Here is a 17,268-nt window from a genome sequence, read left to right on the forward strand (position 1 = left end):
AGGTCATTGCCTCACGAGTCCTTCCCGCGCGGAAAACACCAGCAGCCCGACCCCAAAGAGAGGCCACACGCTGCAGCCACGCCTCCGGATCTTAGTTCGTTCCCCTGTTTTGGTTCCTCACTGTTGGCTCCACTCTCGGCTCCCCGGTTAGGTTCCCCACTCCGCCCCTCGTTCGGTTTCCCGCTGGACCCCCGGTTCGATCCTCGCTCGGCTCCAGGTTCGGTTTCCTGCTCGGCTCCCGCACTACTCAGTCTTCCTGCACTTACCGCGGCCGCGCTTCGGGGTCTGTCTTCAGGGCGGCGGGCGCTTCCTCCGCCCTTCCCGACGCCGGCATGTGCTGCCTTGGCAACTATCACCAGGGAAACCAGCACGGTCGCGCGCGTGTACGGGGGCCGAGAGAGCCCTTAAAGATCTAAGCTGACAGTGCGGAGGCGCCAGGGAAGACCTATGGAACTGCACACACCAGCTAGGCATGAGAAGGCAAAGTGCCCCTGAAACCTTTACTCTTCCGTAGTATATTTTATTTAAGGATTTGGGGGATTGGTTTGTTTGCTTTTGTTTTTAAAGATAGCATCTCTGGCATCCCAGACTGGCCTCGAACTCCCTCTGTAGCCAAGGATGACCTTGAACTCCTTATCCTCCTGCCTCTATTGAATACTGGGTGACACAGGCTGCAGCACTACGTATTAGAAGGCTTCGGGGATGAATGTACGGCAGTCCCAGCACCTTGGAGGCACAGGTAGGAGGATCACACATCCAAGTCCAGTTTGGGCTCTACAATGACTTCTAAGCCAGCCTGAGCTACATAAGGAAACCCTGTTCTAAGAGACTAAGGATTGGAGAAGTAGCTCTGTGGTAGAGTACGGTAGGATTGTATGAGACCCTGGTTCTATCCCCAGCACCACACTCTGTGTGTGTGTGTGTGTGTGTGTGTGTGTGTGTGTGTGTGTGTGTGTGTGTGTGTGTAAAACGGTTGTGGCACAGGATGGCTTTTTAGCTAATTATTTTATGAGCGTTTGCTTACGTGTATGCCTGTGCAACACGTGTGCGTCATATGCTGTAAAGGCCAGAGAGAGCCTCCGATCTCCAGGAGGCTGAGCCACAGACAGTTGTGAGCTGCCACATGGTTGCTAGAAGTGGAATCCAGATCCTCCGTGAGAACAGCAAGTGCTCTCATGCTCCCCTGCTCCCAAAGATTGCTTTTGATCAGGATATTCGACTAACCCACTCTCCTAAAGCTAGGAATTTCCCCCTCTAGTTTCTGTCCTTTTTAAACCTTCCCACTGTCCCTGTTCTTCTGCCACTATCTGCTCATTTCTCAGTCGGACAAATTTTAGAAACTTGATGCTCTAACACTCAGGAAGCCAAGAGACTTGGGATCCATGTCTTCATTTTCGTTATCCCAGCCCACACATCCTGTTTCTGTAGCCAGAACTACTCGTACAACACTGCTAATTGTTTGTTTGTTTGTTTGTTTGTTTTTGAGACAGTGTTTCTCCATGTAAGCACCGGCTGTTCTGGAACTCTCTGTACACCAGGCTAGCCTTGAACTCACAAATATCTACCTGCCTCTGCCTTCCCAGTGTGGGGCACCTGTGCCCTGCATGTGTGTAGAGGTCCAAGGGCAACTTGTGGGAGTTGCTGGAGCTCAGGTCCTCAGGCTTGGCAGCGAGTGCCTTTACTTGCTGAGCCATCTCACCAGACCTGAATATGTAGCATGCTTTAATTGTAGCTATTTGTAACATTTTCAGAAATTAAAAAAAAAACACTCAGACTAAATACAGAAAATAAAACAACATTTTAAGCATTTGCTACTTTGTTGGTTCTTCATATTCTGCAAGTGGGACATAATTAAACATTTCTCTCTTTTTAAAAACATTTTTTAAAGAAGCCATGTTGCATTTTTTATATTAGTTTTATTTATTATGCATACAACATTCTGTCTGCACATATGCCTGCAGGCCAGAAGAGGGCTCACTATAGATGGTTGTGAGCCACCATGTGATTTCTGGGTATAAAACTAAGGGCTTCTGAAAGAACAACCAGTGCTCTTAACATCTGAGCCATTTCTCCAGCCCCAATATTTCTCTTTTTAAATAATTTTTGAGGTTATAATTACATTATTTCCCTCTTCCCTTTCTTTGCCCCAAAACCTTCCATGTATCCTCCCCTGCTTCTTCCAAATGCATGGTCTCTTTTAATTGTTGTTGTTGTTGTTGGTGGTGGTGGTGGTGGTGGTGGTGATGGTGGTGGTGGTGGTGATGGTGGTGGTGGTGGTGGTGGTGATTTTGGTGGTGGTGGTGGTGGTGGTAGTTTTGTGTGTGTGTGTGTGTGCGCGCGCACGTGCGTGCATGCACGCCCGCGCACTTGTGTACACCTGTATTCCTAAATACATAAATGCCTTATGCTTAGTCTGGATAATGTCACTTTTATGTATGTTCTCAGGACTGACCACTGGGTATCGGACACACACTTTGTGTACTCGTCTCTGAAGGGGACCATTTCTCCAGGCTTCAGTGTTCCTTAGCTTCCTGCAGTTCTTTGTCCAGGGTTGAGGCCTTGTGAACTTTCCCCCTCTCCATGTTAGCATGCCTGTTGGTATCATTTTGTTCAGGTCTTGCTTAGGCAGCCATGTTGGTGAGACTTCATGGGAGTACCTTCTTTCTGACATATCTAGAGAGACCATCCCACAGCAAACTTCCTCTTTAAAAATGCAAATTATTTGTGCACATGCATGTAGAGGACAGACATCAACCTTACAGGTTTTCCTCAGAAATCATTCATCCAGGCTTTTTTTAAAAAATGTGTTTATTCTTAAATTTTATTTGAATTGGTGTTTTACCTGCATGTGTGTCTGTGTGAGGGTGTCAGATCTCCTTGAACTGGAGTTACAGTTGTGAGCTGCCATGTGGGTGCTGGGAATTCAACCCAAGTTCTCTGGAAGAACAATCAATGGTCTTAACCACTGAGCCATCTCTCCAGTCCCTCATTGATCCAGTTTTTGAGATAAGATGTGGTCAGTTTTGTCAACTGACACAATTGAGACTGACCTGGGAAGTTGTCGGGCGGGACCAGGTTGGCCTGAGGACTACTGTCTTGTTTGATTGTGGGTGGCACCGTGGGATTGGGTTGTGAATTGTGTGAGGGTAGAGTATGCTGGATTGTAGAGAAGAATGCATTCATTTATTTCTGCTCGTGATGGTGAAGTAACTGGTTGTTCCTCAAGGTGATAGAACTGTGAGCTCAAATCAACTTTTCCTCCTAACTAGCTTTTTGTTAGAGCATTTCTCCACAGCAACAGAGAGAAGTCTAAGACATGGGGCCCCTCACTGGCTCTGGGATCAACAATTTGACTAGACTGGCTGCTTGTCTCTCCAGCACCAGAATCACAAGCGTAAGCAATGCCATACTGGCCTTTTTTGTTGTTTGTTTTTGAGACAAGGTTTCTCTGTGTAGTCCTGGATATCCTGGAACTTGCTCTATAGACCAGGCTGCTCTCAAACTCAGAGATCTGCATGCCTTTACCTCTTGAGTGTTGGGAGTAATGGCAGGTTTCACCACTGCCTGGCTACACTTCTTTCTTTATACATGAGTTCTTGCCTAATTGGGGTCCTCAGGTTTGCAGGGTAACCCTGAGCCATCGTCCTGGCCTGTGCGTATTCATCTTCTTGAACAGGGTCATCAAGTAGACTCCCCTCGCTGAGAAATTATATTCCTCCAACAAGTAATGAACATAAAGTCATTCAACCCAATGAGAAACTAAACTGAACAGAAAAGTGACTGACATGAGCCAAATCGGACTCCCATTTTCTTTTTTTAAAATTTATTTTATGTGAATAAGTATTTCACTGCCTGTGTGTCTGTTTACCACATGTGTGCTTGGTGCCTACGACCACAAGAGGTCACTAGATCCCTTGGAACTGGAATTACAGGACAGTTGTGAGGTGCCATATGGGTGCTTTGAGTTGAATCTGGAAATTCTGTCCCCTGGAAGAGCAGCCAAGGCTCTTAACCACTGAGCTGGCTCTCCAGTTTCCTTCATAGAAATAATGCCATTGTGTAAGACTCAAACAGGCTGTGGGAGAGGTCTGTAACACGTGAAATACCCCTGTATTTCAGCAGTACCCACCGTCTATAGTACTACCTAGCTGTCCTGCTTCACAGGGAGGCTTGTTTTTTGAGACAGGGTTTCTCTGTGTAGTCCTGGAACTCTTTCTGTAGCCCAAGCTGGCCTTGAATTCAGAGATCCACCTTCGTACCAAGTGCTGGGACTGATGGCATACGCCACCACAGACCAGCTCAGCTCAGGGTTTTAAGCCTTTCTGATTATTCATCTCCTTACTCAGGAGCCCCAGAGGATTAAAAAGTTCAGTTTCTTCAGATTCAAGCTTTTTTGATTTTGGCTCTGCCTCTTCAGCTTGTGATGGACCTGGTTTTGCTGGCCCCGGTTCCTATAGACCCTGGAACATTCTCATGGTTTAACATTTGGTTCTGGGCAGGTCTGAGTCTATAACTGAGCTAATACCCAAGGTGTGTTTGTATATACAGAGATCTCATATTGGAGTCCTGTACTGACTTTCTCAGAACACCCAGTGTCCTACCAAGATCCTGTAGCCCTCTGTTCCAGGTGGCCTCCCAGATGGGTGCGAGCTCCCCCAGCTCTACACCAAGTCGTAGGACAACAAACTGCCCTGGATTCACTGATTTTCCCACCAAACTTCCCCACTTTATTCTCAGGCCATCTCACATTGCTGTTTAATGTTTGCCATCTAGCTTTCTCTCTTCCTTCCTCTCTGGTGCTGGACATTGAACCCAGGGTTTCAGATATGCTAGACAAGTGCTTTACCATTGAGCCACATTCCCCAGCCACACATGGAGGCCACCTAATCTCAGGAACTATCAGTTTGTCCTGCTGCCTAGGTCCCTGGACCTCATACACTTACTGGTATTTTGTGTGCGGACCTCTTCAGCCTCTTTCTTAGAGAGGCTGAGACTTAACTTCACTAGCATCTGGGAGAGCCTAGATAAAAAGTGGAGGCAACAGGGAGAGGAGGGGACAAATGTGACACAAGCTGACAGGGCTTGGTGACTGGTCCACTAAATAGGCAGGAAAGATACCTCTAAGATTCAGAGCCAGAGATGGTGGAAGGTGGTGTTGCTGACAAATGCAAACTAGGGCGGTAGATGGCAGCCTCTGCTGAAGGTGGACTCAGTCACCTGATTACACTGGAGACAGCCCCGAATGCTAGAGGATCTGCCACTGGGTTCCCATGAGGAGACTGACAATGGCTTTGGCTTGACCCAGGTAACTTTCCTCTTGTCTCTGCCCAGTGCAAGTGGCTAAGGGAGCCAGGATTCAGCACTTGCTGGTTCTTCTTGAACTCAGCCAGGTAAAGCCTTCAGTGGTCATGTGGCATCCTATCTAATGGTCTGGGTACCTTCCCTTCAAGTCCCAAAGAGCTTTCCAACAGGATGGGGTACCTAGGTGTTTGACACATGGCACCTTTGACTTCATGATCATCTGGCTTTATTCTGGCCTTGCGGCTGTGAGGGAATGGTCTGAAGAATTACGTAGGGATGGAACCTTAACTGTGAATCCTAGGGACTCTGGATATCTGTTGGACAGAAGGCATGGATGGCTTCCATGACCACTGTGGTCAGGGAGCTAGTAAATGTGGGCAGACCCAACTCTGGACACTAGATGTCACTGTTACTCAGACACAGCATCCCCGGTTTCTGCTGATGGGTTCCGGGGCGTAGGCACCCAAACCAACTCAAACCTGCACAGGTGCTCAGGTCTCCTCACAAGAGGGTGAGGGCTGCTCATGAGCTATGCACACGCACCACAGTCTAAGCTTCTCAATCGTACACTGCCTACCGCAACACAGTGCTGTGTAATGGTTGTACACAACACCCTGAGGAACCACCCCACACACACAACACAACCACAGGAAAGGGAAGTCCACACATGCTCAGTACTGACACAAAAATAAAATATTTCAGATCTGTGCTTGGATGAACCCCATGGGTGTGGAACTCACGAACAAAGGACCAACTGGACTTGATAAATGCAAACCACTAAACCAAATGCAACCCAAGACTTCATTCTAATGACATCGCAGGCAGTAGCTGAACAGGGAACTAAAGCCAGGTGCTTTGGATAAAAGGGGCTTTGGATACACTGACAGGCTACTGGGCAAGAAAGGTCTGGAACAGTCACCCTACACCTCCTGTACTGAGCATTAGGGCAAGAGTTCCAGGAGAAGCCAAAGTAGAATGCTGGTTCCTTAGGATGCCTCCTGATCCCAACCCTGGGCTCAGAAGCCCAGGCAGCCACTCCTGCTGCTGCTTCTACTGGAGGCCACCATGTTCTGCTGTAACCACTAAGTGCCAGCCTGCTTTACCCTTACTCAGTACAACCATAAGGCAGCAGCCCTGTGCTGGGTAATGGAAGCTAGGCTAGGCCCCTCGGACTTCCTGTTTTCTCTAATCACGGACAGTGTCCCTACCTTAGATAAGGAAGTCACAGCAATCTGGCTCAGAGTGGTGGAATCTTGAGTATAGGTGGCACTTACTAACGAATTCTCAAAATGTGGAACACTGCTAAAACAGGAAGCCAAAAAAGAGGACTTTCTCAAACTCTTCCAGCAGCAGCTAGACAGGAATGCAGCATGGCCTAACCTCTCTCATGCCATGGCTGGGAAGGTGGAAAACTCTGAGTGGATCAGTCTGCACAGTCCATGACTAGGACCATGTGCTTAACTGTATTAAATGTAACCACTACTGCCATTCCAATTTCACAAAGGCCACTACAGCAATGCTGTCCCGGACATCTGTTGGCACATATCATGGTATCATGGGCTCTTCTGATGTGACGATCCCATTCACTCTAAACAGGAACTGTAAAACAGAGCCCTAAGGTCACTGCTGTAGGTGGGCAGGGCAGGGCAGGGCAGGACAGCACAGGTCCTGTGACCCTGCCCTGTCTGTGGCACCGGTACTATCTTCTAGATCATTAGTTTGACAACACCGTATGTTTAAGTTCTTAAAGGGCCAGCGCAATGACTCAGCAGGTAAAGGGACTTGCTACCAAGACTGTGAACCTGTTGATACCCAGGATCACAGTGGGAGAACTAACTTTTCAAAATTGTCCTGTGACTGCTGTACAATTAAGAGATAAAAGGAGGGGGTTGGAGAGATTGCTCAATGGTTGAGAGCATGAAGTACTCTTGCAGAGAACCCAATTTAATTCCCAGCACAACTGCCTAGAACTCCAGCTCCAGAGATGCTCAATGCTTTCAGTCTCCAAAGGCACTTGCACTCATACGTACATACCCACATACACACTCACAACTACACACAATTAAAGTATAATTCTCAGAGCAGGGTGGGCCACTCAGTAAGTACCCAACAGATGCCCGCAGTCAGTTTTAGCTAGAGGTGGCCTCTAACAGTCTCTCACCACAGGTATTGTTTTCTAATCTTTGTGCTGGTCTAAGGAAGGACTTATTTTTTCAAAACTGAAATAAAAACAAGACATCTGATATGTTCAGACTTATTTTAATAACAATACATACACCATCTTGGCACTGTGGATGGAATGTAAGTTCAGGTTGGACAGGGGGATTTTACAGTGCATTTAATATTCTGTGTATCCAAATTTGTATGTAAATATTGGAAAAACCAGCCCGCCCACCGTTCACCTCTCACCTTCGGTACTTTAATAGCCATGGCCTTATAGACGGTGGCCACGCGGCCTGCACAGGCTGGGTGCATTAGGCCCTTTAGCCTTGTTTTACACTTGCAGCACCTACTTCTGCTGGGGTTCAACTCAGTGCACAGCACTTGCTTAGCCTATGTGAGACCCTGCACTTAATGCCCAGCACCACAAAAAAGAAACAAAATACCTCTATTTTAAGATGATGCTTAAGAATTATCCTATTACAAAGCAGCAAAAATATAACTTTACAATTATAAAAGAGCTAAACCAGAACCCACAATCAGTGTCTAAGTGTGAATCTAATAAACACTGCCTCTCTGCAGCTCTTACCAGCTTTCTGGGTTGTTACACACACTCACACACGCGCACACACACACACACGCGCTCCCTCCTACTGAGGTACAGGGCTTTCTAAGTTAGTTATATTTATATTTCATGGGCTCTTTAGAAAGTGTTTTCAGAAGCCAGCAAACCTTAAGACCTGAAGTTCTGAAGTCAGCCCACAGGCAGACAAAGTAAATGACTCTTTCCTGACACCCTCCCAAAGCATGGCCGACTCTGCACACAGGGTGTGCCTGGACTGCCAGCAGCCCTTCTTACAGTGACTTTCATCATAAGGGTGTAAGGAAAGCACTGTGACCAAGTACTTTCAGGTGACAGATTTCTTCTGTGTTACCCTGACCCCCTTAGCGACCTAGTTAGTGAATCAGTCACTAACAATCTGGTCACCAGGCAAATCAAGTTGGCCAGAAAGTAAACCAACATTCAATACTGTGTTTTGTCTAAACCATATGTTATTTATTGCAGACACAAACATGTAACCTCAATATGAGACGTCTAACTAAAGCAAGCACTTCCCAGACCAAGGCAGCAGCTCTTCTAAGGCTTACGCTTGGCCCAGAATTCTTGATACATGGAATAGCCCATACCTAAAGAAAAAGAAGAGAAGCATTAAAACATCTCCTTCAGCATTCAGAAAACACACCACAGTCGACAGGACAGGGCAGTGTGCGCAGCTCACTCACTGTGTCCCACTGTTTTAATCAACAATCAGTATTTACCAGGCAAATTTAGAAACACCCACCACATTATATAAGATAAAGTCAGTACATCATGATGCCAGTAAAAGCATGTACATTTTAGAATCTTTTCTACCTTCTCAAACTCAATACAACTGTCATAGCCTTCTCAGAAAACTGTTACTACTAACCTATGTTCAGAATCTGAGCAATGGAATTGAAGAGTTACAGAATAGGAGGCAAAGCCTGTCACTGCTCTAATTAATCATTCTTTCATAAGAAAATGAATAAACGGTATTTTCAAACTGTTTTAAGATCAGCAAAAGTATTTACTTTGCTTTGTAAGGAAAAAAGCATCAATGAGAAACAGAAACCTAACAATGTACTGACGAGGAGTTGGGGATTTAGCTCAGTGGTAGAGTGCTTGCCTAGCAAGCACAAGGCCCTGGGTTCGGTCCCCAGCTCTGAAAAAAAAAACCAAACAAAAAAACCCCAAAAATAATGTACTGATGAACCTACCAAGAGTCATGGCCCCCACAACAAAGCCCTGGGCTGCCACACGCATGTGGATCAAGTGAATAGACATCTTCGTGTTTCCCCTGCTCTTCAGCTTGTAGAGCCCATATGCAACAATCGCTGCGAAGCCGGCCATTCCTACAACAGAGTCACAACCCTGTTAGATGCACGGGAGGGGACCAACTCAATCTCAGCATTAACCATGCACTTCCTGCTGTCTTTGTAAGGAGACTTTATCAGATCATTAATTAACACACCAACTAAACTGTCAACCTTTTCTGCTTCACAAGCCCATAGCTAGAATTCAGTGAGTAAGCTGGCCTTGAACTCCACCTGGTTCTGTCTCTTAAGCACTGGGTCTTATGCATCCCAGGCTGGCCTCACATTTTGCTCCTGCCCCTACTTTCCAGGTGCTGGGTTAGAGCATGTATTACAATGCCCAGCCAAAGATTACTTCTGAAAAAAATGTGGGCTTATGGAATAAGTAGACAGATTTAATGCCAGGGGTCAGTGAGTTGTCTTAGCAGGTAAACTGCACCAAGCTGGGCAATGAATCCAGTTCCAGGAATCCAAGTTTGATTGTTTGTTTAAAGCCAGATGTGGTGAGTATCTGTAATCCCAGCGGCCCTCCTATGGGCGGCTGGAAGGTGGAGACCGGAGGTCAAAGGCCAGCTAGCCTGGGGTATGTAGTGCAGAGAAAGTAAAAGAGAGCTGCCTCAACATGGTGGAAGGAGAGAACCAACCTATGAACGTCATCCTCAGACCTCCATGAGTGCTGTGTCACATGCACATATACACACATATACAATAACAAAGAAACAAAAATTTAATTTTAAAACAGACCATACGGTCTCTCAAACATTTAGGAAATTTTGACAAAAATACGGTCATGCATTAGGCCACAAAGAACACTAAATTTCAAAAAGGCTGACACCTAGACTGCATAGTAGACTGCACAGCCTCAAACTAGAATTAGCAGTCAGTATAAAATGGGCAGCACACACACTCAAGAGGCTAAGCTTGCAGTGGCTGGACTGTTAAAGCAGAGGGAGGGGAAGTGGGCAATGACTGTGTTAGCACTGGAGAGGGAAAACGGGGGGCAACAGCACTATCCTCAGAGTAAATAGAATGTGTCAGACCCAGACCAGAAAGCTGTAGAACGGAGAGAATGGAAATCCAGCTTGGCTTTTCCCCTTCATGTTTTCCAATGGATCAATGAAGTAATGTCCTAGTTGGCCTCCGGGTGAATGTGACACTCTAGAACAGGGTTCCCAACCTTCCTAATGCTGTGACCCTTTATATAGTCCTTATGGTGACCCCAATCATAAAATCATATTTGTTGCTACTTCATTTGCCACTGTTATGAATTGCAAGATAAATATCTGCGTTTTCCCATAGTCCTTAGGTGACCCCTGTAAACGGGTTGAAACCCACAGGTTGAGAACCATTGCTAAGAGAGAGTCAAGTGAAGCAGTCTGGACTGTGGCATTGCCCACATCAGAATGGCCTGTGGTCATGTCTATGAGATCCTGTCTTGACTGACAGTGGGAGGGCCCAGTCCACTGTGGTTGGCGCCATTCCTTTTTGGCAGGTGACCTGAGCTGGAAAAGTAGCTGGGTGAACGTGAGCCTGGGGTGAGTGAGGCAGTCAGCTGCTTCTATCCACATGGATCCAACCCCTTCAGGTTCCTGCCCCAACTTCAGTGAGACTGCCACCTGCGAGTGTGAGACTTTTTCTCTTCCTTTTGATGCTCTTGGTGATGGATTTTTTTTAAAGATTTATTCATTTATTATTAATAAGTATACTGTAGCTGTCTTCAGATACACCAGAAGAGGGCATCAGATCTCTTTACAGATGGTTGTGAGCCACCATGTGGTTGCTGGGAATTTAACTCAGGACCTCTGGAAGAGCAGTCGGGTGCTCTTAACGGCTGAGCCATCTCTCCAGCCCGGTGATGGATTTTATAACACGGACAGCACTCTCTTCGCTAACTGGTCTAGTCGCTTCTCATTTGATTTTCCTGTATTCCCGGTGCTGATAATTATATTGCCCACAGACCACAGGGTTTCTTCCTAAAGTGTGTACACAGCTCCTGCCCTGCCCTATGAAAAATGACAGGCTCTCCAGGCAACAATGGCAGAGTTCACACAGATCCCTGATCAACTGCCAACTTAAGGGAATATTTCTAGTGCTTTAATACTAATTATAATTTGTATCTGCTTTAAGTGAATAAATTATTCCAATTTACTGATTTTAGAATTTCCATTGGTGGTCGATCATATTTCTGTTTCATGGACACTGCATGTCTCTGTGACCGACCTCAATACAACCTAATCACAGTGTGGCAGCCCGTGCCTGCCCGTGTCACTGCTGGGAGGATGCATGTCCTCTAGGAAGCACCGTAGGCTTGTGCTCCATCTCGGATGTCTTTGCTGACTTTCCTCTCTAGTCTCTCAGCGCTAGAAACCTTTACAGGGTTTTGTCTTGAGTCCTGGTAAATCTCTGGGTCAGAAGGTGTTCCTGGGAATCCTCACACAGCACGGGGCACTGAAATAACAGCCAAAAATCTGAATACACACAGAACTTTTGTGATGAGATTTATATGATATGATATCGATCTTCCCATATTTCAACAAAATAAGTAAAAAGGTATTTGAGGATCTACTCAATACACAAATTTATCATGCTTCCACTGCTCCAAGCTCACAGCAGGCTGCTTATCAGAGCATCAGCCAACTTACCAATGGGGACAAACGGTGTCTCCCTAGCTTTCCGAATAAACTTGGACCCCTGACCTTCATCGTATGAAGAGAGAGAAAGGTCTGTGTTGGTTGACATTGTGATTTCTTGAAGAGTCTTCCTGAAAGAGAATTTTTTTGACATTGTGTAATTAAAAGCATCTAGAATATGATTCAATACTGAATGAACTATTATGTGTGGTGGGAAATTTGGTTTAAAAAACAGAAATAGGAATGTGCTTTTCTTTTAATCTCAGGTGTGAGAAGTGGGGCTGCTTCAGACTGTCCAGAGCAGCTGACTATGATCTGCCTCATGCTCTAGCAGAGGCGAGGTTTTGCAGCTGCAGATAGTTTCTGTGACTGTGACATTTGGAATTCTGGGAACTTTTTAGAGGGTATAGAAGGCTGGGGTTCCAAGAGGCGATATGGCTTGTTAAGTAGTCATGTGCAAAGAAATGAAAAGAAGAAATTAGATATCCTGACAGTAAAGATCAAACTTCCCCCAAGGAACTGGACGCCCAGTCAGCAGGAAGCAGTGAGATGATAATGATGTCACCCTTTCCCACCTCTATCCTTTTTTCTCTGTTTAGTGTTAGGGGATTGAAAAGGCAGTAAGAAGAAGTCGCAAAGTAGACAAAAGTCTGGCTACATCTATGCCTAGTTTCCACGGTATCTGTTATCTGTGAAATTGAAAAAAGAATTTTAGAATTGAACTTTCACAATTAGAGAACTCTGTGTGTGTGTGTGTGTGTGTGTGTGTGTGTGTGTGTGTATTCTTCCATCATTTTGCCTATTCTCTCATCTAACAATTTTTCCTTTAACATACTGTGAAAACAGCAATATTCTTTAAAAGAATGTGTAGATGTCTGTCTGTGTATGCTTGTAAGTGCCTAAGGAGACCAGAAGGTGCTGGATTCCTAAAGCTGGAGAAGACTGAAATAGCTTCTTATAGATATGCGTTCATGTCCCATTGCATCATTTTGGGGGTTTTCTTGTTTTGTTTTGAGACAGGGTCTCTTTTCATAGCCCTGGCTATCTTGGAACTCAATATATAGATCAGGCTGGCATCAAACTCAGAGATCTGCCTGCCTCTGCCTCCTGGGAGATGGGATTAATTAAAGGCACACACCACCATGCTGCTGGGTTTTTTCTTCCTCTCTTTTCTTCTTTCTTTCTATCTGAGGTTATCATTGTTAACATCACTACAAACAGAAAACAACTCCTCCAGGGCCTTATTTGACACCCAGTAGGCCTCCTTCTGATTCCCCTTCTTTGACACTCTAAGGTTCCCCAGGCTTCCTCTTTAAACTCCCTATCTTCTTTTTACAACATCCTTTTATGTGGCACTCAGAGAAGGCCAATATGAGCTCAATAGTTAAATGAATAAAGGAGCAGGACAAAAAGAATCCATTCCACCATAACAGAGAGCAAAGGTTCCCTCTACAATCACTCTTCACACGCAAGTTCATCATGATGCAGGAATGGAAAATCTGTTTCTTCCTTATTGTGTATCTCCTTTTGAACTGCCTGTAATCCTGACCCACAGAGCAAACGAAGAAGGCAAACACAACATACGGTACACAACTCTCCAAATGGTAGCAACTGCTATCCATCCATCCATTAGCATACACAATCCTCCTCGTGTGCAGCACACTCCCTTCAGCAAGAAAAATCTCAAAGGTGACAGAGTGGTATTCAAGGGGGTTGAGTGGCAGCAAATAAGACCTGAAAGAAACCCCAGCTCTAAAGGGGGAATGCTTAGTTTGAAAAGTGAGCTCATGTCTCCAAGCCCTACGCTCCCTAAGGAGTCGATACTGTCATCAACAGAGAAGAAAATTAGGGAGCTAGAGTGTGCAGATTAAACTGAGACTTTTCCTTTCCTTTCCTTAGTGCTCCATTACTTCCTAACACAATCCACCTTGCTAAGCTGCTGTGTGTGCAAGGCTCAGCAAGCTCAAGGTTCAGGACGCTCGTTACACTTGCAAAATAAAACAAACCCTCCAGGCGCTGTGCACACGGCAGTAACACCAGCACTCGGAGTCTGGAGGAGGAGGACCCCAGCTCCAGGCCGGCTCGGAGCATTTGCAGAGCTGCGTGCTCTGTGAACTGGGCTCCTCGGGAAAGTCCTCTCTGGTTTGTTTATGAGTACTTTGGTTACACACTCTTACAGAAGCCTGCATTTGTAATGACACTTACAAACACCTGTTTAACTACACCTGCCCTGCCTGCATATGTCTCCATGGCGTGACATAGCGAGTACTTTTAAAGAATTTAATCAGGCAGTACAAACACATCGGGCTGTATACACCCGAGCGTCCATTTCCTTCTACTGTTCTTATGGAGCATCTACAAAAAAGAGAAAATATCCTGAGTAGGTCTTGATTCCTCGAAGCTACAAGAAACAAAGTTATCAGACTATAACCTACTTTAAGAACATCCCTTTGTGGCTGGGTAGGGTAATACATATCTTTAATCCCAGCACTCAAGAGGCAGAGGCAGGTGGATCTCTGAGTTCTAAGACAGCCAGAGCTACATAATAGAGGGACTCTGTCTCAAAAGTATAAAACAAAACAAACCTCTCCTTGTGTTTATGCCTCCGGCACTCATCATGCTATAGGCATCTCTACTGTGTTGGGATACAGGGCAGTGACAGAGCGTTTGCCTAGCATGCTTGGGGTCATGGGTTAGACCTAGCATAGTCAACAAACCATAAATAAATAAGGAAACAAATCACAGGTGGCATCATTTCTCCATTTCCTATGTGGATATTACTGTCCAATGGGTTCATGGAGCAAAAGGCTTTCTGCTCTTTTCACGGGGGGAGGGGGACAACTATCTCTTTACTGTACATAAAGGAACAGAAGACGCCCATTCCTTCCCTTCATCACCCGTGAATGGGTGGGGCATCTGACCTCACTGTCAGGATGCTGCATATTTCATAATGTGGCTATGTAGCCATTATTTCTTTTAGGGGATTGATCACAGCCAGAGTGGTGATGCGTGCCTATAATTTCAGCACTCAAGAAGGAGGAATATCACGAGTGCAAAGCTAGCCCAGGCTACAGCAACACCCTGTTTCAAGACAGCAAAAAGCAATGAAATCAAATTTACAAAAGATGCCCATCAGGCGTGAGCAGGCAGATGCCTGGCAGGGAGCTGAAGATGAGTCTGGAGCTCACAGAAAGCCTCACGGGTAGAGTTATAATCACATGACCCAACGGATAGAGGCACCTACTCCAGTGCATTGGTGCGAATTTGTACCAATTATATATGCATCTGACTACCAGAGAGGGCTACAAAGAGATGAGGAGACTCAAGAGTGCGGCGTGGTGGCACTTGCGTGTAATGTCAGTGTCGGACTAAGGGAGGCAGGAGGTCTCAAGTTTGAAGCTAGCCTGGGCTACACAGCAAGACCTTGCTGGAGGCAGAGGAGAAGGAGGAGAAGGAAGAAGAGGAGAAGGAGGAATAAGAGGAGGAGGAGGAGAGAGGAGGTGGTGGTGGTAGTACTAGTAGTATTCATGAAATATGGTCGTTTATAAAAATTCATACTCCCTTTGAACTGTAAAACTGTGTACATCACGCCTACACTTAAACGGGATGTTCTTTCTTCAGCTAGATTATCTGACCATTTCAATTCGATTTAAAGAATTTTTTCCCCACTAGATTCTCTTTTCTCACTCACCAATGACTGACCTACATCTGTCAGAAAGTAGAACGTATTTTCAAGACAGCAATAATCAGATAGTCAAACATTTTTTTTTTGAAAGTTTGCCGAGCACATTATTATTCATTCTGTAAGGCCAGGACTGACTTCTGACAGACTTTTCCAAACGCACGGCACCCCAGAAGAGGTAAATAAGAAAATGGCTGGGCATCAGGTGAACTATTATCTAAAACAATGGTTTCAAATTCTGATTTTGCCTAAGTTACCTGTCTGCTTCTGCAAAATGGCTGCCAAGGTGCCAGCCTTGAGATTGTGGTTCAAACGGCCAGGGACAGGACACGAGGATTTGTATCTTAAGAAACCCAATCAAGTATTGGTGCAGAGAAATAAAGACCCCCAAGCATACTCCATGAGCACTGGGAACCATTTGAACCTGTCAAGAATTTACATCAAAACTATCAAGCTGCAGAGTGCCTCTGTAGTCCCGGAAATAGATTCCCTGGGTAGGGATCGCCCCCTCAAAGAAAGGGCTGCTTTTCACCCCGAGAATAAACGAGGAAAGCAGATAACAGAGTCACCAGGGCGGTTGGCACACCTGAACTGTAGCCGTGCTTCTGTGATCTCTGCGCCCCGTTCCCTTGTCAGAGGCATTCGCATTCCGCCACAGCCTTTCCCCTCCATCCGGTGACACAGGGTCACCTAAGGTCTGCGCAAACCCCGGGTGGCGCCCGGGGAAGGCCAGGCCGAGGTGCCCGAGCTCTGCGCCCTGCCCTCATCTCCCACCTTCTCGTGACCTTGGCTGGACACCGACGCTGGTGCGATCGCACTCCCTCTCCTCCCACTACTCCCGGGATCCCCGAAGCTGGCACCAGCTCGGTGCCTGTCTGCCATCGTTGCCTTCTCCGCGACTTTCGTTCCCTCGGCCACGATCCGCTCCTGAAGCTCCGGCCTCGTTCCTCCGGCTCCACAGGCACTGGCCTACCCGGACCCTGAATCCTCCGCCCCCCCCCGGGGTCCCCCGCCCGTGGCCCTCGCCTCCCGCCCGGCTCCCGCCTCACTTACGGAGAGGAGACGTCCCTTTCAGTCCAGCCGGCTTCTGGCCTCCACCCCCGAGTGCTAGAACACCGGCTTCGCCCGCTGCGGCCACTGCTTGCCCCAGCCAATCAGAAGCCAGCAGCCGGCGCGCCCAGGCCCGGACTCCTTTTACACGCGAGGGGCGGTGGGCGTGGCCACTCGCAGCGCGGCGCCCATTGGCCAGGACGCCGGGGCTTCCCGGTCCGCGGTGGCGCGCGCTGTTCGTGTCAGACGTGAGGCCTGGGTGGTAGTGCTGGCGCGGTGCCGCCTGGCGGCCGCTGCCTCCTGCCCCCGGTTGCCTCGTGGTTCTTGCAACCCGTTCGCCGAGCTCCGCGAACGCCGCGCAGGCGCAGGCAAGCCCGGCTTAAGCAAGCCGAGCGGCCGACCGGAGTGGGAGCATGCGCCGTCGAGGCTCCTTTGGGCCCCTCCCTGGAGCTCGTGGTGGTGGGAGAGCTATGACCTCACCCAGGCCAGGGGAGGAGTTTGAGGGACAGCCAGCTTCCGGGGCGGGGCTCCACGTGAGCTCCGGAGATGGCT

At 47.1% G+C, this 17,268-nt stretch overlaps 2 protein-coding genes across 5 annotated transcripts in view; both read right to left on the reverse strand.

Annotated features, from left to right (window-relative positions):
• Positions 1-7,545, reverse strand: part of Ccdc13 (coiled-coil domain containing 13) — a 55,862-nt gene extending 48,317 nt beyond the window's left edge. For all 4 annotated transcript variants that reach the window (XM_039082754.2, XM_039082751.2, XM_039082755.2 and 1 more), the window contains exon 1: positions 267-7,545. The gene's annotated coding sequence lies outside the window, so the exon portion shown is untranslated. The remainder of the gene's footprint in view (positions 1-266) is intronic.
• Higd1a (HIG1 hypoxia inducible domain family, member 1A) lies at positions 7,545-16,775 on the reverse strand. Its single transcript, NM_080902.4, is given in 4 exon segments — positions 7,545-8,649; positions 9,259-9,393; positions 11,997-12,115; positions 16,720-16,775. Coding segments are annotated over 3 exon segments (282 nt in total). The 5' UTR covers positions 12,094-12,115; positions 16,720-16,775; the 3' UTR covers positions 7,545-8,599.
• Positions 16,776-17,268: the final 493 nt, after the last annotated feature.

Source organism: Rattus norvegicus, chromosome 8 (genome assembly GCF_036323735.1).
Source record: "Rattus norvegicus strain BN/NHsdMcwi chromosome 8, GRCr8, whole genome shotgun sequence".
Lineage (NCBI taxonomy): Eukaryota > Metazoa > Chordata > Mammalia > Rodentia > Muridae > Rattus > Rattus norvegicus.